The sequence below is a fragment of the Egretta garzetta genome, unplaced genomic scaffold, assembly GCF_000687185.1.
Source record: "Egretta garzetta isolate BGI_Z169 unplaced genomic scaffold, ASM68718v1 scaffold215, whole genome shotgun sequence".
NCBI lineage: Eukaryota > Metazoa > Chordata > Aves > Pelecaniformes > Ardeidae > Egretta > Egretta garzetta.
This window is the reverse complement of record NW_009259719.1, coordinates 3016920-3037810: the sequence shown is the minus strand read 5'-3', so window position 1 is coordinate 3037810 and position 20891 is coordinate 3016920. Positions and strand designations below refer to the sequence as shown.

General features: G+C 35.3%; 1 protein-coding gene across 15 annotated transcripts in view; it reads right to left on the bottom strand.

Moving 5' to 3' along the window:
* DNAH12 (dynein axonemal heavy chain 12) overlaps positions 1 to 20891 on the bottom strand; it is a 75293-nt gene that overhangs the window by 40229 nt on the left and 14173 nt on the right. For 12 of the 15 annotated variants that reach the window (XR_004842070.1, XR_004842071.1, XM_035894777.1 and 9 more), the window contains 23 exons: positions 20287 to 20422; positions 19276 to 19401; positions 17460 to 17594; positions 16509 to 16702; positions 15687 to 15927; positions 14921 to 15106; positions 14353 to 14553; positions 12974 to 13168; positions 12646 to 12767; positions 12231 to 12513; positions 11487 to 11606; positions 10960 to 11116; positions 10555 to 10727; positions 8973 to 9125; positions 8317 to 8556; positions 6917 to 7162; positions 6484 to 6603; positions 5593 to 5702; positions 4550 to 4733; positions 2685 to 2825; positions 1675 to 1758; positions 1403 to 1591; positions 625 to 744 (listed from right to left, as the gene is read on the bottom strand). Coding sequence is in view for 13 of the 15 variants with exons in the window: in XM_035894777.1 (XP_035750670.1) it covers positions 625 to 744; positions 1403 to 1591; positions 1675 to 1758; positions 2685 to 2825; positions 4550 to 4733; positions 5593 to 5702; positions 6484 to 6603; positions 6917 to 7162; positions 8317 to 8556; positions 8973 to 9125; positions 10555 to 10727; positions 10960 to 11116; positions 11487 to 11606; positions 12231 to 12513; positions 12646 to 12767; positions 12974 to 13168; positions 14353 to 14553; positions 14921 to 15106; positions 15687 to 15927; positions 16509 to 16702; positions 17460 to 17594; positions 19276 to 19401; positions 20287 to 20422 (3856 nt within the window). In the remaining 2 variants the exon portion in view is untranslated. The remainder of the gene's footprint in view (positions 1 to 624; positions 745 to 1402; positions 1592 to 1674; positions 1759 to 2684; positions 2826 to 4549; positions 4734 to 5592; positions 5703 to 6483; positions 6604 to 6916; positions 7163 to 8316; positions 8557 to 8972; positions 9126 to 10554; positions 10728 to 10959; positions 11117 to 11486; positions 11607 to 12230; positions 12514 to 12645; positions 12768 to 12973; positions 13169 to 14352; positions 14554 to 14920; positions 15107 to 15686; positions 15928 to 16508; positions 16703 to 17459; positions 17595 to 19275; positions 19402 to 20286; positions 20423 to 20891) is intronic. The other 3 variants (XM_035894780.1, XM_035894775.1, XM_035894779.1) reach the window with 3 other exon arrangements.

The following is a 20891-nucleotide window of genomic DNA, read 5'->3' as shown; positions in this document are numbered from 1 at the left end:
CAATGCAACATCTTTCTTGTAGTGAGGGGCCCAAAACTGAACACAGTATTCAAGGTGCGGCCTCACCAGCACTGAGTACAGAGGGACAATCACTTCCCTACTCCTGCTGGTCACACTATTCCTGATACAGGCCAGGATGCCATTGGCCTTCTTGGCCACCTGGGCACACTGCTGGCTCATATTCAGCCGGCTGTCAACCAGTACCCCCAGGTCTTTTTCCACCAGGCAGCTTTCCAGCCACACTTTGCAAAGCCTGTAGCATTGCATGGGGTTGTTGTGACCAAAGTGCAGGACCCGGCACTTGGCCTTGTTGAACTTCATACAGTTGGCCTCGGCCCATCGATCCAGCCTGTCCAGGTCCCTCTGCAGAGCAGAGAGATCTCCCCTCGAGCAGATCAACACTGCCACCCAGTTTGGTGTCATCTGCAAATTTACTGCGGGCACACTCAATCCCCTCATCCAGGTCATTGATAACGATATTAAACAAGACTGGCCCTAGAACTGAGCCCTGGGTCATATGTCTCTTATCCCGAATTAAAGTTATTTTGATTAGTCCAATCATTTTTTCAAGGGCAACATATGCAGAAACAGATATACATTTTTCTATAGGTTAAAAAAACCAACCATAATCCATGCACGGATGTTTCTGTTGGTGGGATCTTCTTGCACAGTTTGACAAATCAACATTTCAAAAAGCCGTGTAAGAGCTACTATAACATTGGTATTGCTTGTAGGTACCAGTTCCTATGAGATATGAAAGGATGGGTATTATACTTCCTGTGCTCAGTTAATCTTTTGGAGCTAAAATACTGAAATAATTAGACAATTCTGAACAAATATTTGAAGGCAAGGTTTACACTGACTTTTACTCAAAAGATCATTTGCCCTCCTCTACCCTTGAAATGTCAAGACATTTACCTTGTTAACCATGTTCATGGCTACCACGTGACCACTAAAATCATACACCTTAAAACAAAAATCTCCATGGATGTAACTACAGCAATACATGTGCAAAAGCCTAAGCACTATATCACAGAGATTACAGGGAACTACATGTATATGTTTCCCCTAACACTTAAAAAAGTACCCTTCTATTCAACATGACATTTTTAAAGAAAAAAAAAATATGTACAAAAGTGAGAAACTTTCCACTCAGTGCTTTAAATACTTATTTTACCTTTGAAAAGAACAAGGTGAAAACTATGATCAACTTACAAGTCTTCCTTAAAATTCTCATTTTAACTTTCCAAACTGGACCCAAGAGTTGTCCTTCCCAAAACAACAGGAGGCTGCTGTAGATTCATTCTAATAGAGCTTGTCATGAAAGAAAGCCACTCCCTACCAACGGTAACAGAATGGAAACGGCCACTGAGCTACTGCAGGAAAAAATGGCAAAGAATACCTTGCACTGTTTCTGACGGAGTCTTAATGCTGGTGGTATTAACCAATCAAAAAGTCCCTGCAGAAGATCTTGATGTCCCTTTAAGTTAAGAGGTTCAGGCAGTTTACTCAACCAAGAGGTAACAAGTGGCCTCCAGCCCAGTTGAGAAGGTTCCAAATAAATCATGCCACAACGACTGACTGTAGCAGGCTAAGGAAAAATTGTAAACTCATTTTATTGCACATTTAAAATATTGAACTTTGCTTTATATTTTTATTAAATACAAAACTTACTGATGCCTGGGAAAGATCCATTGTTTCAAAAATAAGATTCATTTGAAGAGACATCTGGATGATTTCCCCACTCATCAAACAAAGCTTTAATAACAATAAAAAAAAAATCACAAGCAAGATTAGTAAAAAAATAGTTGCAAATTACCCTTCCTATCACAGGAGCATTCTGTATGAAAATCAGCAAAACCAAGTATAACCAAAGGCAAGGTCAACCACATAAAATGTTTAATCACTTGGAGCAATAATTTTTTTTTTTCAAGCTTTAACTAAATTCTTCACTTAAACCATAATACTCCATGTTCTACCAGCAGGTTCATCACAGGTAACTATCAATCTTGCATATGACAGGATAAAGAAGAGACAGCAAGCAGAAAGGATATCTAGGATATCTGCTGCTATTGTTGCTAATACTGAAGCATTCCAGCTGGAGATCCACCAATCCTACTTATGAAAATAAAAGTCCAGTTTGAGTATTTTGACACGCCATCATCCAGAACTTCAAGTTAAATTGTTATCTCTAATTTTTATATTCACTTTGAGATTCCTAATGCCCATTTTCAAAAGTGCTGTATGTTTACAACTTTGACTTCAAAAGTCATTCATTTTGAAAAATATAACCCATTGTGCCTTAGGATTGTCTTTAAACATAAATGCCTAAGTTTGTGCAAGTTTTGAAACAGTGGGATTTATGTTAAATGTAACTGTATGCATTTTTTTAAGTTGAATTGTCAATTATTTATGTTACAAACTTAAAATATGACATTAGGGAAATAAAACACATCTAATGTCTTACAGCAGTGAGTTGATTCTGCAATTATGATTCCAATAAAGTAAAATTAAAAAAACCAAAACCAACCAAAAAAAGCTTACAACTTGTTACCAAAACCACATTGCACTTGCTCTTTTGAAATACCAGGCGCTGCTGTTTGCATTTGTGGTTTTATATGTAGAAGAATATTTTCAAAATGTCACATTATTTTACTTAGGCATTTATTTCCACTGACTGATACCTTTTTGTTGTCATCCAGAACTGTGTTCATGCTTTCTATCCACAGGGTATCAATTGGGCCATCAAAGATAACCCATTTGCGTTCAGGAGTCTCAGATAATGCAAATTCTCTGAAAGTATTAGCAATTATACCATCTGTCCACTAGAGGAGAACATAGGAATGAAAAGTAAGACATAGTATACATAGTTCAATTTAAACTTCAAGTAACAGAAAAACCTTCCATTTCCTTTTCATTATTCCTCTCAATTATTATTCTCTTGCTCTGCAGAGAGCAGAACATCACAGTTTCATTCAGGGTCATGCGACATCAGCAAATTTTACAATAGTGGTTTTTTCACTTTAAAAAATATTGTAACAAACCAAAGACCAGCAATTCAATTTACAGAAACTTAGTGCTTCTGCTCCGTCTTGCATCTGTTTCTCCGCAGAATTGCCCTAAGTTTCACTATTTCACATTCATGTCTTCATATTGTTTCTTCTCCAAACCTAAGTTTCACACTTGGGGACCCATGATTTCATAAGTTTTTCTAGATAGTTTTTGCATTACTTTGATTATACTGGTTAAGAGTAAACAGAGAAATGAATAGTTATGTCTGGTATGATTTCCTAGCACGGATCAACTATATTAGGACAACGACCCTCAGAATGGTATTGCTTTTTTTTGCATATTTAAACTTTGTCCTGGTTTCAGCTGGGATAGAGTTAATTTTCTTCATAGAACCTAGTATAGTGCTGTGTTTTCGATTTGGTACTACAAGAATGTTGATAACACACTGATGTTTTTAGTTGTTGCTAAGTAGTGCTCAGACTACTCAAGGACTTTTTGAGCTTCTCCTGCTCAGCCAGGTGCATAACAAACTGGGAGAGAGCACAGCTAAGAGAGCTAACCCAAACTGACCAAAGAGCTATTCCATATCGTATAATGTCATGCTCGGGGGTGGTTAGTCAGTTGGTTGTGGGGAGAGTGATTGCTGCTCGAGGACTGATCGCTGCTTGGGGACTGATCGCTGCTTGGGGACTGATCGCTGCTTGGGATGGGCTGGGCATCGGTCGGCAGGTGGTGAGCAAGTGCATTGTGCATCATTCATTTTGTATATTCTGTATATTCTGTTACCATTCTCATTATTACTATTATTATTATCTTCTCTTATTAAACTGTCTTTATCTCAGCCCACAGCTCTAACCTTTTTTTTTCCTTCCCAGTTCTCTCCCTCATCCCACTGAGGGAGAGGGGAGTGAGCGAGCAGCTGCGTGGTGCTTAGTTGCCAGCTGGGTTAAACCACAACAACCTACATAACTGCATACACACTTGGTATTGCATTTTTTTATACAGTAATTTAAAATAAGGCATAAAGTATTAATTAAAATAAAAATTACAATTATGTTCTCATCTGTGTTTAAAATCATCGAATTATGAATGCAATGGTTTACAGTCCAGAATAACAGAGGTCTGGCATATACAGGATAAGGAAACAAAAAAGCAAGCACTAGAAATACTACAAAGTGGAAAAACCAGACAGGATTATAGCTCCTAGTCTTGAACCTATACATGTTTCCTTCGTTTTTCATAAAACCAAACCAGTAATTTAATTTATAGCACAGCCCTATAAACACTGTCTGGAGTCCAAAGAACAGATGAAGAAATGCTGTCTGGAATTGGGACTTAGAAACAAGAAGCAGGAGCCTTGTAAACTGCCTTTCCTGCCCCTGAAAACAACTGCGGAATGACATCATGAGTTAACCTGAAGTTAGCACACCCTTACACAAGTGCACTCATACAAACCCCATGAAAACTACAGTAGGTATGAGGAAGAAACAGATAAAGGTGGACAATTACTATATGCTATTTTTTAAACATACATTACCTCATGGGATACTGTATCAAACTGGCCAAAAAGCTGACCCATAGTGATTGATTTTGGATTCACAGTTCTAAAAATTACTTTTTCTTCTTCACCATAACCACGCTCTTTCATAAGAGACAGTGTATCTGCCAACACATGTAGAACTTTGGTCTTCCCAGAAAAAGATTCCCCTACCAGCATAAAGCTGTCAGATGGAAAAAAAAAAATAAAAATAAATCTGTCTTGCAATTTAGACTCACAGACCACACGAAGGCGAACAGCATCATTCACATACTTAAAGCTAATTTTCACCTAACTTTCAAAAAGCAGAGCAAGTAAATCTGGTTTGTATATAGGAAACATCTAGGCAAAACCAGTTTATTTGTACATGCAAATCAGATTGCACAGCCCCTGCATGCAAGTTGTCCTCTAAAACATATATTTACCACCACACTAGTTCATTTATTTGCTGAATCACAGATTACTTTCTAGTTTCTTTTGAGTCTAGACAGAGTTTATAACAAAGTTCTGGAAGAAAACAAACAGTGGGAAACTGTACTACATACAGACAAAAATCAAACTATCTTTGCCCACATTTCAAAATAGCTTTTTTTAGTCACCTAGCAGAGGGATGCGACTACGACGTCACACTGAAAAGATTAATTGATGAGCTGAATATTAACAAGCATATGCATATTGTACATATTTTCTTCACACAGCTGCTATTCAGTAATAAAAGCTAGGAATAAATGGCAGAGATCTGTTAACTAATATTTTAATATAGACAAACTTTTACAGTTCTAAGTCTTCACCATACTGATATCCACACCTAAAATCATTACGCAGGTGAGGCTACTTCTGATATCAAGAGTAGTACCATCTCTCAGAGGTACATTTACAGAATTTTGGTACACGTAAAAGCAGTATTGGTGACCCAGCTGTTCCAATACAAATAGAAACATTTTGCCACCCTTAAGACCTTTTATATTTGATATAAATAACCACTACGGTGTAAGCCAAAATTACAAAAACTACTGCCTGTGAAACAGTTATGAGAACCTTACCCATGTCTAACAATCATCATTTCATATGTCTGTATCATTTTCTCTATAAAAGCTTTTACAGGTTGGACATTATGTCGAATGCAGCATTCACTGGCACATTCCAGAAAATCCTAAAATCAAACCAGATCATAATCTTGTCATTGCTGCAATTTATATTACTGTTCATGATCATGAATAAGGGTTTCAAATTAATTAACAACTGAAATTCTATTAATTAAAATATAGCAAACATCCCTGGGGGGGAAAAAAAAAAAAAAATCACTTCTGTACTTCATATGCAAGAACAGGAGTTAAGTACAATTTTTACCTTGAAGAGAAGGCATATCACCATCAGGAAACTAACAAGACTAGTATAATAGATACTATCTCTCTCTCTCTCTCTAATATATGTGTATATATTATACATTACATATATATGTACTAGTTACCATATAACTAGTATTTACTGGAAACTTTAAAAAAGTTAATCCATTTTGTCTTTTCCAACACACTCATCATCTTTCCAACCATCCTCCTACAAAGGATCAACGCTTTAGTTGTTGCTAGAAACAAAAGAAAATACAAACACAAAACTCAAATCTCTTAATTATGTCAAAAAATTAGGAAAGAAATCATCAAGAGACCCTAAAATTGGTAAATCTACAGATCAATTGCCCATCTGTAGGATGCCTTCCCTTACATCCAGAAGTGTTGTGTAACTCTGATGTGGATTACACTTGGAACAGATACAAGAATTTTTTTTAGTACTAAGTTTCATTGCAAACATTTGGTAATTTTCCTTACCTTGCAGTAACTCATAAATTACTGTATTAATTACATTTGGTTAAAAACAAAACAACGTAAAACAACCCACAATGATTACGACCAAGGAAAAGTCACAAGCGCACTTACATTATAGTCTGCATCGGGAACCTTGATTCCAGGAAATAAATCACTAGTTATACCCATGAACAGAGGTATATCATGCGCCAAAAATTTGGGCTCGTTCACATCCTTAATTGATCTAAGAAGCTAGAGGAAACAAATATACATTTTACTGTTCTTATTAAAAACACAGAATAAACTGTTCATCAATTAAAATAATCTAACATGTAATAAGGATTAATTAATTAAATGGTGCCTTTGATAAGCAGTCAAGCACAACTGTGTGATCCATCAGCGTAGCACTGGAAAGCACAGCATGTATTTTATTATCTTCGTTTCACGAATAGGGAAACAAAGAAACATGGATCAGTGATGTGAAAAGACATGGTGGAACTGCCTTCAGACTCAGAACTGTGTGCATCTGTAAAATTCCTTAAAAATTATTCCCTCAGGAACTCACCAATATATCTTCATCTTCTGTGGGAAATTTCAATTTTAGATTGCCAGCAGCCACCAACACAGCTTTAACTGCTCGCATACCATAGTCATAGTGATACTGAGAGGAAAGCTGTTCTGAACAAAGCCTGTAGGTCATCACAATCTTCACTGACAGTGACTTAGCATTCAAAAATCCGTATGAATAGAGCGAAATTTCTGCTATCAGAGCATAGTTAGGAACCATCATGGCTACTGTTCGGAAAAGAACCTGAAATACATACCCAAAGAAATATCTTTAAATAATTAATTAAGAAATGGAAAGTAAGTCAGAACTTTTGCAGGTGATGGATCAGTATTCATCCCATCACAGCATTTCTAACTGAAAATAGTAATAGAATTTTAAATTAATTACTGCTTAATATGATTAGGTGACCTGTGGATCATTTAAAACAGTTACACTGGAAAGCAGTGGCCTGCAGAACATTTGGGAGCCAGTGAAATAGAAGAATTGTTAATGTTTGCAGCTTATGACTCACTGAGAAACTAATGTGTAAACTGCCATCAAGATCCATCTCAACGTACAGTCTGGTGCAATAAAGACACTGTCTCTCTCAGCTCTTTTCCCTCATCACTGTCTCAGGAATGTAGTTTTCCCCTTGCACTGACACATCCAACAGCAGTAAGTGAGGGAAGGTGGTGTACATGGCAGGTGAGAGAATGCACTTCCTTTCTCTAAGTAATCTGCAGTTGCTATGTTCTTCATGCTGCATGGACTCTGCTTTAACATTCGCAGTATACCCCCCACTGAGGCAACTTGCTCTGGCCCTGTAGCTCTGTGCCATGTTGAGTCTTAAGGAACAGATACTATTCCAAAAGGCTCCAGATTATGCTAAAGCCAAGCCTCCTCAATGAAACAGCTAATCTAGTCAAAACAATAATCTCAAAGATTGTATTTAATTGGGTAATCTAAGCAAATTTATTACATTTATTAAGTGTAGTTCACTAACGCTTCTTTAAATAAGACTGCAATAAATGCAATGTAAAAATACTTTCTTAAAGCATTTTTTCCAACATACCCCTCCATCTTAAAGTTAGCATCCAAATCTTACAATCTACCCACAGCCTGGAACTTGCCAGTTTACTTGCTACAGCATTGCAGCCTTTGGCCTGGAAAAATAATCATGAAAAATACCAATAGACACAAGAAAATAAAAAATATTTCAAATCCCTTGAAAAGAAACAAAGTACTTAGGAGGAAAAAAAAAAAAGAGAAAAAAAAAGAGGCTTAGTATGTGTAAATTGCATAACAAGTACATGATTATATTCCAGGTGGTACACTCTGAATTAATACCAGCAATACACATTCCCCTCATTTTTTTTTTAAATTCATTCTTAAGCAGATGCGTATATTTATTATTTTACCTTCAGATTATCTGGAAGTTCAGAACGTCCTGCATAACCTGGATTCATAGTAATAGCTACGAAACAGTTGGGGTTAAGCTTCAGTTCAGTTCCTTCAAAAACAAATGTTTCTAGCTTTATCTGTATAGCTCTCTGGATGCAAAGGATCTGCTGTGCCACAACAGAGAGTACTTCCAGTTCAATGCGATTGAATTCATCAAAACATGCCCATGCACCTGATGAAGCTAAACCCTTGAAAAACTGCAAATGAAGAAAGATAGCAGTAATATCGCTAATAGAATCTTAGAAGATTCAAAAGAAACTAAAAATATCATGTTAGAAGTTTAATTACATGGAAGGTACAGTTATGATAATAATATCTAAACCTGTTTAGAGCAAAGATCAGTGATGTACTGAAGAACAAAGCCTTTTCTTGACTCTAAAGAAAGCTAAATCAGAAGATCCTGATCCTGCAGACTCTTTATATGTTTTAATTAGTGACTTAACAGCATTTCATAAAGCACAGAAAATTAAACATATGTAGAGACCAGTATAGAGTGTCCAAGGGTAGCGGACCACAGGTGACGCATTTATTTAAGCGTATCTGCAAAGCAGGCACCCTACAATTTTCATCCTAAAAAATAAAATACAAAGCCTAACATTTATTCTCTATTTACCTTGCCCATTGCCAGGTAATCAAGGCCATCAGAGCAGTTGAAGACAACACACTGAACAGCAAGAGCTTTAGCCAAATCTTTGGTGGTCTCTGTTTTACCTGTCCCTGCTGGACCCTCTGGGGCACCACCGAGGTTTAAATAAAAGGCTCCAATCTAAGAAACAGAAATAGTTTATGGACATTATTAGTTCTTCATTCATATGAAATTATTTTGAACTGAAATGTTACATTAAATTGCACTAGATGGATACAATGACTATACAAAACTAACATAAAAAGTATGGTTATTCTAATTAAAAAGCAATCTGAAATTTGACCCTAACAGAGAGTTTAGTTTTATTACCATCATGACCATGATTAGTTACCAAACTTTATCGGACCAAATCTTTCAGTTCTTGCTTAGACACATCTTTCAAATTAAATTTGATGCAATTACGTGGTTGCTACTATGTTCTACCTCTGTTTCTCTAATATACTTTTTCCCCCCCTCTTTCTTTTTTGTTTCCCACACTGTCCCCCTTTGTCACATGTCTATTCCATTGAGCATTCCATATTCTCCCCTATATTCCATTGAAGTAAGAGGAAAATCTGACCAAAAAAAAAAAAATCAAGCTGCAGATTCTAAACAAAAAAACCTCAGATGTATTTGGCTTCCAATCCACAGTTACAGAGCCACATCTATATTGACAAGCACTGGGAATACTGTATTGAGACCTCTGTGGGTAAAGGACAAGACTTCTCTTTGCCAGGATACCAGGATTCCAACCGCTTTGCCCCAAGATTTGGGGTCTGTGAGCTTAAAAGAGAAACAGACTAGCAGCCTCTTACACCAATGTACCTTGATGTTTTGACAAATAGGTACCAAGCATCAACTAGAACCATATGATAAAACCCGAAGCTACGAAGAGGGAAAGAATAAAAAAAATAAAAATCTTCAGACACATTAGTCAGGTCCTTTCAGACTTTTCTTTATTAAACCCTACAGAGTTTGTGATTAGGTCTCCACAGTGTGAAAATTACCATCTTACAACAGGAGGAGGACGGGTGCCTAGTAAAACTTGAAACCATGCTCAAGTCAAATAAACTGCAGTTAATGATAGTCAGAAAAGCTGTACCTGAGATGACTTTGGTAACTTTCAGTTGTCAGGTTAGTTGAGGGTAGACTAGTACAATAATAAACACCTCTAACAAGAGCAGGGATGCTAAAAAACTGTCAAACTGTTGTACTAATCTTAGGAACAATATGATCACAAGTGGATCCTTCTCCCTTTTACTTAGCAACCACAGAACATCACAAAAGGGTTTTGTGTTCTTGTAACCAATAAAAATGTTGGGTGTTTTTTCTGTTTGTATTTTAAATAACACATCCACAACAGAACAATCCACTAATGTTTCAGTCACCTTGGTGGGCTGTCCAGATTTGTTGTTTTAAGTTTTAATTACAATCTTTGAAAACCACATTTTAACATAAATACCACAGTGACAGCAACTGCAAGCCCTAAAAGTATGGCTGTAATGAACAGTGTAAGAAATACTATACTACAGTAAAGATAGTATTTAGTAGCACTGGTGGAAGATCATACCAAGGTGCGGTAACACCTGTCTGTAAGAGGAGTAATGACAAGACGTGGTGAGTTTCCAAGGTATTCATAGGCATATTTTACATTGCAATTAATGATGCAGACACGAACGTTCTCAAATTCCCAATAATATCGTAGTTGTGCAAGCCACTGAAAGTCTGTTTCACTCTGCACACCTGAAACACAGAATTGAAAGCAATCATAAAAGACATTTTAGATAACTGGATTTTCCATTAGCTTTAAATTTCAACTAGCTTTGGAATTATTAGCGTTGATGCTCACATCCAAATACTCGCGTACATATCTTAATACTGTTGTGTTTTAGGCAGCAAAATCAAATTGGTTCACTATTTTATATTAACTATGTATTAAGACACATGTGAAGGAAAAGGTTTTAGAGATAATTACCACTTTCAATCATTTCCATGAGGACGTCTCTAGCATGAACATCAATAGTAACCAAGGCACCCAGCGTAGTTCTTGTTTGCTTTGACAGTTTTCCTCTTACCAGCTCTACGATATCATTAAGTTGAAGCTGAAGTGTATTATGATAATCCTTTAAACCCTAGGAGAAAAAAGGTAATCATGAAACTGATTAGTTTCAAGTGTTCCAGACTGAAGATTGCGTATTAAGCCATTCTTTTACATTGTCATGTTTTTGCATCACCTTCTCTCTCATTCACAGTTATGTATTTATGTTGCAAAGCTATTTTTAGCTTTAGATTTCAATCTATGCTTACTCTAAACAAAAATATTCAATTACCGGAATCAAAGGTACAAATCACTGCACATAAATTCATGTATATAAAACTCATATGCTCATCCTTTTTCAAATTTTGTTTGAATTGTAGGAAAATATTTGATTATGCAAAATACATAAGCTGAAATGAAAAATTAATAAAGATTTTAAAGAAAGGCTATGCATTACAAAGTACCTCTGGTCCACTGCAAAGAACTTCATGTACCTCACTTGTCCAGAACATTTGAGACACACACAATACTACTTGCCCAGGCCACTCCAGAACCCATCTTTTTCTCTCAGTCTCTAGATATGCCTGAAAGAGTTAAATACAGTATACACAGTGTCAGTGCATATATATCATAATGTAATACAGAAGCATATAATGTGATCCTATTAACATTGTTTGCTAAAAAATATTATTTTCCTATTTTCAAAGTCCAGACAAACTTTTTAATGCTCTTTTCCCTTTATATTTGCAATTTGTTATTAGATAAGTTTAAAGATTCTTGCAATTATCTTTCTGTATTATATAAATATTCACAACTTACTAACTTCATGCAAAGAAACATTTTCAGCCTAATGAGTTTCTTTTAGGAGGGAACAAACATATTGCTAGTGTTGCATTTCTATCTTGTAATTAAACAAAAAAACCTGAATAATTTATTTACATCAGGTGATATAACCTATAAACACAGTATTGCTGCCAAGCTTTTAAAAAAATTTATATCCAGTGTTATAGGAAAACAACTTGAATCTTATTCAAACTAAACTCTTACTTATCTCAGCAGCCTATAAATACAAGTCATGTATAACTTGGTCCTGGCCCCATATCGTCATTAACTCTTGTGTTCAAGGAAGAATTTTAAGAAGCCAAGAGACAGCCTTAAAATAAAGGTCTATTTGTGCTACAGTTATTAAATTATTACAAAATCCATACCATTCTTGATCTAGCAATAACATCATGTATACTCTTCAGCATAATATCTTCTACTTGAATTAGCCACTTCTCCACTGCACCTCGAGCTTCAGAAGTAGAAATGGTTGAAATCAGTTCTACACGCTCGCCTTCAGAACTATACATTGCTTTAATATCCAAATTGGGAAGGAAATGTAGCTTAGCAATGCCTTCAAAACACTTCTTCAAGTGAGGTTGAACTCTGAGAGGATCCTTAGTCTCTGACAGGATCTCCAACATTTCATCATTAGACAAGAAAAAGAAGCTAAAAAAAAAAATTTAGAAAGAAGAAAAAAAAAGTCAGCTGTATTATCAAGCTACTTTAAAGTCTGACCTTATTCACAACAAAATAAACATTCAGAATCTTTGTTTTTTAAATAGCCAAAACTCGTCATACCGGGGAAAGAAGAGACGTTTTTTCTCAAGATAAGCATTAAGCCCTTTCAAGATTTTGTCAAGAAGCTCATTACAGTTCTGAAGCTTTTCCAATAACCCTATCAAGGAAGTAGCAACAAGAACCTGTAACAAACACATGCAAACTGTAAGTTATAAATAAGATACTTCAAACAACAGAAGTTATTCAAACAATGTACAACATGGCTTTGTTCCTAGAAAGTCTAGGCAACTGATGTAGTAGTTCATTGTATATGTTCTGAAAGCAAAACCATTGAAAAAAAACCAGAGAGAAGCTACTGTTTCCTTTTAATACTGTATATTTTCCTTACCTTTGTGTCTTTGGCACAATGCTTCATAATATCCCTCCAGTGTCTATCCACAGTCTGAAAGAGACGCCCCTCTTCCGGCATCTGTTGCATAATATCCTCAGAAGAAAAAATGGGTTCCAAATAAAGCCACTGTGCTTGCACCTTCAGCCATTCATCAATAATCTCCTGAATTTGAATTAAGTGATTTTCCCATTCCTTAAGAAATATTTAAAGAATGTTACCTTAATATTTCCAAACAAGTAACATTGGAGAGAATAAACACAGGAAAGGTAGACACTGTGGTATTCTAGTTCCCAAGGAGGAAATAAAAACACCTAGCAGTAGACAAAATAAAAGAAAAATATTTAGACTTATTTAGGTTCTTCCACATAAACAGATGGCCAAGGAGTTCAGAAAATTTAACTTACCTAGAAATGAATTTTCCAAAATGCAGTTATCACTTTAGTGCTATGACCTTTTAGCAACTTAATGGTTAAGTAATACCCAGGAGACTACCAGTGACAAATTCTGTTTCATCTCCCCACAGCCAGGAGCTCTTGGTTTACAGCTGAATTACAGCAAGGACACAAGAATACCAGAAAGGCCACACTAGATCACAGGAGAGATCCAGCCAGCTCAGTATCCTGTCCCTAAAGTGAGCAACAACAGATACCTCTAGAAGAGACTGGAGAGACTGTCTATAAAGGGTAAATACTACCTAGTTCACTGAGCCTGCTTGAAACTGTCTATAAAGGGTAAATACTACCTAGTTCACTAGTTCACTGAGCCTGCTTGAACCGGAAGATTTCCTACATAAACTAACAAAGAACTAGGGAGGGTAACTGCAAAGCAATTTCACCAGCTTCTCTCCTGTCAATAGTCATGGTGTTAGCAGCACCACAAAGACTACTCTAGCCCTGAAAAGACAAAAGCAGGTGTAAAGGGATCCCATCATTGTTCTAACGCCTGATTAAGAAACTTTCTCCCAGCTCTCAAGAAGTTTCCTTGCCCAGACGAAAACACTATAGTTCAAAATTTGAGTCCAAAACTCAAGGATTCAATCACTAAATGTTCTTGTTAACAATAATAAAAACATAATTTCCAGTTATTAAGCAGTGAGGTTAAAGACACTAATGGAAATGGTGATCTTGCAAAATATGCGAAAAAATAATCACGTTCTCTTGGTTGCACATGAATCTGAACAGAAGAAGTATTTCCAACACAGAAATAATGTAAGTAGGACTTAGATGAACTCAAAAGAATCTTGCTGAAAAATCAGTGAAAGCATTCCATTAACAAGTCAAACAATAAAGCTGTTATACATTTGGCACACTCCTACATTATAGTTACCCTGTAATTAAAAATGGTAAAAAAAAAAAAAAAGTACTGATCGATCGTACCCTGATTTCTTTGTCAAATGGTTTAATAAAAGGCGATCCTCTCATTGTCTGAGTTTTCATAATCTGATCATCGAGAACAGCTTGAATCTCATCCACTGAAGACAAAATATGAATACCAGTCTCATGATACAAACTTGTATTGAAAGAAATTGAACCCCAGGTTTCCATCATGGCATGCATTGCTTTCTCTAAGGAAAATTCCTACAGTTTGAAAAGAAAATAGTTTATTTTAGTCACTGCATTATTTTTTTCCATCTCATTAATTCAGTATATAAACTTATCCAGCTGAATAAGCTATTTTGCCCTAACAGCATAAATTAACTTCTTGTTATTATTTTTCTTAGTATATAATTTTTCTGTTGCACAGAAAGCAATACACTCGGGAAATACTAATGATGTAACATGAGATACAAATGTTTACACATGCACTGTTGTCACCTAATGGGCCAAAGTCTCACCAAATCTCTTTTGTGGCATAAGGACAAAGGCAAAAAATTTCAGTAAGCCATAAAAGCCATCACTAAGAGACCTGATGTTATATTTGTCACTATCAAATCTCTATGCTTACCTTGCTTGCACCTACACTTATAGCTTCAAACTCTTCCATATAAGGGGCTAGATTCTGCTTTAAAACTTTTCTGAGGGTGGTTCCAGAGTCTGGTGTTAAATCATATCCTACTATATTTGACATCTGCTGCCAATGACGAGTTCTCATGCCGGGGTTACAAAAGATAGTCACAGTGGGAATATTCTCCTAATTGAGGAAAAACATTTTTAAGGTAAGAAGTGTGATGTGCATTATTTCTTAACTTTTTAACCATCTTTGAAATGCATTTAAAATTCTGCTGCAGTAGCTGATAACATGAAAATCTTTTCTGAAAAGTGCAGGTGGATCCATTCAGTTATCCATTCCATTTCTAAATAATTGTAGTAAATTACTGCAGAAGAAATATAAAACTATTAAGCACAGTCTTAGCAGAAAAAAGAACAATTTTTCAGCTATGTTATGTTAAATTCTGCTTCCATTAACATAACATACAGTCCCATTTCAAAATTCCCAACTACGTCCTTAAATGTTTCTCTGCATCCAAAAATTATTTTTCTCTTGTATGTGTCTACTCTTTAACAATTCACATTCCTAAAACTACAAAGATAGTTGTAAAAAATCCAATTTTATTAAAATCAATGGGACAGTACAATCTGGAAATGGTGATTCAGAGCTCGCTCGCTCTGTAATAGGAGTGTCTGATGCCGCATCATCCACTTAATACTGAGTGCTGAATTTAGTGTTTGTCCCTCAGCATCAAATATTAATATCCCTCATCTTGTCTTACCTTAAAGTCTTTAATCTGCTCCAGAACTGAAGAACACATTGTAAGAGTTGGATTTGCCTTTGTTTCTTCTTCCGTCTTCTCTTCTACAGTTCTATGTTGTGATGTCTTTTTCCACTCCTGTTGAATTTTCTTCTGCTTTTGTTGGAACAGTCTTGACGCTTTGTATATCTCTCTAAAAAACTCATCAACCTCAGCCTCCATGCTTTCCCCATTTAGTTCCAAAAAGTTACCATCCATCCATCTGAGAAAAACCAAAAAGTTAGTAAACAGAATAACAAACAATTAATCCACAAATAATTAACACTTTGTTTTGCAACACAAACAAGATGTAGATTAATAGTTATTTTAATTAGAGCAAAGCTCTTGTTTCCAGTTACTGTCATTCTATGCAAAATTCTAACGCACAACTAAAGGTGGCTTGATCACACTCTTCTGCATATTTCTGTAATTCTCTCACGTCACATACTGAAAAAAACTAACCGCATGGATTGAGAAATATTTAAGTTAAGCTCTGGACAGAGATCAACATATGACATCAAAATATACTAGGCCTTTGTATTTTCAAAAAAATCCATACTTTCTAGCCATATCACGTTATAACTTCTAAAGAGTGCAGGAACCGGTAAAAAAAACCCTCACTTAATTTAGACTCAGACATACTTCGTTTTCGTGATAGGATCTAGCCACCAGATAGCAATGTAGTCATTTGAGCACATCTATGTGGCAAATACATGTTTATAAGAAAACAAATCCATATTCTACATTTGACATGAACAAAACCAGCATGAGCCCTCCCTCATTTAGTTTCAGGAGCTGAATTACCTTTTTTCTGTTCGTTGCCATTTCAATATAAGATGAAAGAGTTTCTGGTACGGTTCAATCTCAACTTTTAAGTTGTTGAGGAGTGGGAATTCACTCAGTTTCCATTCGAGCAGAGTTTCTTCTTTATTAATATGAGCTACTGTTTCGTCAGCTTCCTGTATGCATTTCTGTAATGTCCTCAGGTCAGCCACATACTGAAATAAAATAATTGTATGTCTTGAGAAATAACTACATTATGCTCTGAACAGCTATCAAAATAAGATATCAAAATATAATAAGCCTTTGTATTTATTTTAGAAAACATGAGTTAAAACCTCATCTTCTTATCCTTGAATGGATAAACTGTTAAGAACCCAGATTAACACTAAGGAAAATAAAGTTGGTTTATCATTACTGAATTCAAGAGTATAAAACCATTTTTAAAATGTTTGAGCTTTAAAATTCACTGTTCCAGGCTGCAGGCATACACATGTTCATGTACCTGACGTATCATAAGGGCAACTGGGATTTATTACCTTAGGATTTCTGTTTTGTGCTTTGAAGTGTTTTGGGTTTTTCTTAAAAAAAACAAAATTACTAAGCATAATTCTGATATCCTCCAATTAAAGAGCAAGACACGCTCTTTAAAGTAAGAGAAAAAAAATCATTAACTTTATACATCTGCAATATCTCAGCCCTTGCTGGGATTATCTTTCAGCTAATTTAAGCACTACTTTATAGTAAACTAAGTCAAATGTTTTTGCCAATGCAATACAAAAAGGGGGGAGGAGGGGATGGGGACAGACAGGGGGCATTTTATGAGTTTTCTCATTGTGGAAAGACGATAACAAACATTTTACTTCACATTTGTTAAAATAACTGATTACTTTTAATTCAAAGTTTCTTCCATGATCCCTGTGTATTGAATATACAAACTGTTTCTACCCATTTTATACTAAATGTCAATCAAACCTGTTGCATGCAATCCAGTTCTGAGTATTCTTCAAACTCTGTCACAGAACGTGTCAGCTTGTCTAATTCCACCATCAGTTTCTCACATTTATGTATTAGTTCTTGCTCTCCTTTACGCTTAGACTGTTCAATCAGCTACAAAACAATAATTTTTTTTAATGGTAAAAAAAGCAACGGAAAAGTGGCTGTAAGTCCTTTCAATGATTAACATACATAGTACCATCTGAGTTAAACATATAGCACAAACAGGCAGAAAATAAACAATACAGATAGGTTATTATCCTTACAATAATTGAAATATCTTCAGGAGTTGCTTTCTGTATGTTCCATTTAAGTGTGTGCAACCTCTGTATGTTAACATGAAACCCTTATCTCAATAATCATAGCAGTTAAAGGCGTCCTTCAGCAATCAGACAAAAGATAGGAAAGTATTACAGAGAAAAAAAATAGAGAGATTCTCATTTTTAGGATTCAATGTTTTATTGCCAAAAGAAGGGACATCTACAGCTGCTGAAAGCCAATGCTATCCCACATGTATCTACTGCTATAAAAGGCAGAAATTCTAGAACATAAAACCACTCTAATGCATAGGGCCTGCACACAGAGGGATTATCTTTAAAGTACCAAACAAGAAATCAACCAAGGCAGAGGAAATCCCTCGAGGCAAGGACACCTACTGCCATGCAAAAATTGTGAAGCCAACAAATAGAGCTTCTCCAAAGGAGGAACCAGTCTTTTCCTAGTGCATTAGAACAAGAACGGACTCGTATCTGAAAGTATAAAATGCAAATATGCAGACTCATAAAAATTTGGTGCAAAACTACTCTTGTCCTCAAGCTCCAGAACAATGCAAGTTGCCAGACAGTCAACTACAGAGAAAGATACTCCTGAGGGACTCTCATTAAGTCAGATACACGTTCTCCATGTACAAATAGAAAATTAATTTCACTCATTAATTTTTCAGAATTAAAAGAATGATAACATGCGAAGAATGATAACATGCAAACAAAATATTTTACAGACATAGCAGTCTCCCAAGCTGGGTATGTTTCAAGTCAGACACATATTTACTACCCTTGGACATATTCCTTAGTATCCAAATAAGACTTAGTGAAAGAGAAATCCTCATTTGTGATATTTAAGAGATATTTTTTATTTTAAAAAATGTTAATTGTTAAAAATTTTTAGAAGAAATTATTAAATCTATGCTAAATCGCTATAGAGAGGCAAGAGATCACCAAAAGGCTTGACTTACTGTATCATAGCCAGAGAGAAAAAAAGCTAGCAAGATGAATATAGACAAGTGGAAGAAAGTAATCTACAGTCACACAGAGAAAATTAGATGTTGCGTATTTTCTATTAATGATTGGGACCTAAATCCACAATTCCCACAGTTCTTTTACTGACAGAGCAAAATATCATTTTAACTAAATGACTTCATGTCCAGAGCACTAGCTCTTATTAAGGGCCTGGCAGTGACATTTTCAGTACTAGTCAACTGCAGTGTAGTGAATCTTCACCTTCCTATGAATTACCTAGTACTGACCACAAACAAATTAAGGTAATAAGACTTGCTTTAAGTTACTTGTTTTAAGTTTAAAAACTTGTTTTAAGTTACAGTGACAATTTAAAAATTATTCCACAAAGAGCACTCTGTTGATATAAAAATCTGAAAATGTTATTTATGCATGTCTAAATTAGCATGGTTCATGTTATACATGTAGATACATTTACTTGAACTATTTATTTCCTCAGCAGGCTAAAGTGAAAAGTCTAACAAGCCAAAATACACCATAAACTAACAAAATGCTCTTACGTCATCATGCTCATCAAAAATAGGGTTAATCTTCTTTGGCCATAGTAGAACTGTTGCATTCAGTGCAATGTCTTCAGGAGGAAACAAAAAAACATCTAAGAAGTAATTCATTTGCCGACAGCACTCCTATGAAAAGCAATTTCACAAAACTTTAGTTATCATAGGTCTGTTTAAAATAAAGGGTAGGACAATATTATCTACAAAGATAAAACAGAATTCTACATTTCATAGACTTTTCAGAATTCAGAGCTATTTCAGCCAATTGAATATTAATATTCAAAATACATATTCAAAGTTATTCAAATCCCTGCCCTGTTCATGAGCTTATTTCTCTAAATATGACTCCTGTGGCCTGTAAATCTACATGCAAAAATCCTAATATTATTTAAAAATATACAAATAATAAATTCTGCAGAATAAACTGTGTTGTATTTAGAGACCTATTACCATAACAGAAAATCTGATACATATCATTATAACATATACCAAAGACCTTCTTATCCAGTAATGGTTTTGGCTGACCCACACCTCACACAATTTTTCAATTTTGTTCTCTGAGCACAAACAAAGTACTACTGCTAATGCAACATCATCTATATTCTGCTCAAATAGTACATTGCTTCTTGTGTGTTCAAAGTCATGACTGCTTTTATACATAAAATTCTCTTTACACTTGTGTGTTACATTTTCACAAATAGCTTTTTAAGCAGCCCTGAAGTAAGTTTCTAGGTACAAACAATAAACTGAGTGTCTTACAGTCTGCTATGATTTATTAAAAGCTGCATTTCTTCACTGACATGCAGAACACATGGGAATGGGGAATAAGAAAGGCAGGCATATGGCAAAGAATGAGCTGGACTTCCCACTTCCCTCTGAAGTAACGCTGAGGGTACAGTTTATTCATACATGCAGAATGATCAGACAGAAGTCCCTGCAGTCCAGAATGAACTCTGTATTTGTATAGGACTGCATGTTTGGTAAAAGATTAAGAATTAAAGGATAGTCATTTACCTTGATCCTTAACAACAGGTCCTGAATACCTTTGGTTTTGACCTTCTTTATGTAAGCTATTGTTTCCACCATTTCCTCAGTTGTCTCAGGAACTTTTAATGCACATTCCTTAATTGCTTCAAATTCCCTGCATATCCTATAAATTTATTTAACATAAAATATCAACATTTTAAGATTTTGGTTTGACTCACTTCAAGCTCAGCCTTAATGGAATTAAAAGTTCAAATCACTCTTTAAATATTACCCCTGAAAATACTCCATTACTTTATGAAACTAAATAGGGAATACAACCAAGTCAGTCTAGAAAAATACTGTTTATTAACTTGCAATGATTGATTTGTTTGGATTTTGGGGTATTCTTCTGCAATAAATGCTTCAATTACTTCTGGTAAGTACATGAACTTAAGTACAGTATCATTAGCATACACACAAACACTTTCCTAGTAAATATTTTGTCATTTTGGTAATGCGGAATCACTGTAAAACTTGACTATAAGTGTTCATTTTATCCAAACAATTTAATATGACCTCAATCATGATGTAATCCATACCTGCAAATTAACCTTTAGAATTGATCAGTGTTCTTATCTGTAATTATCTATGAA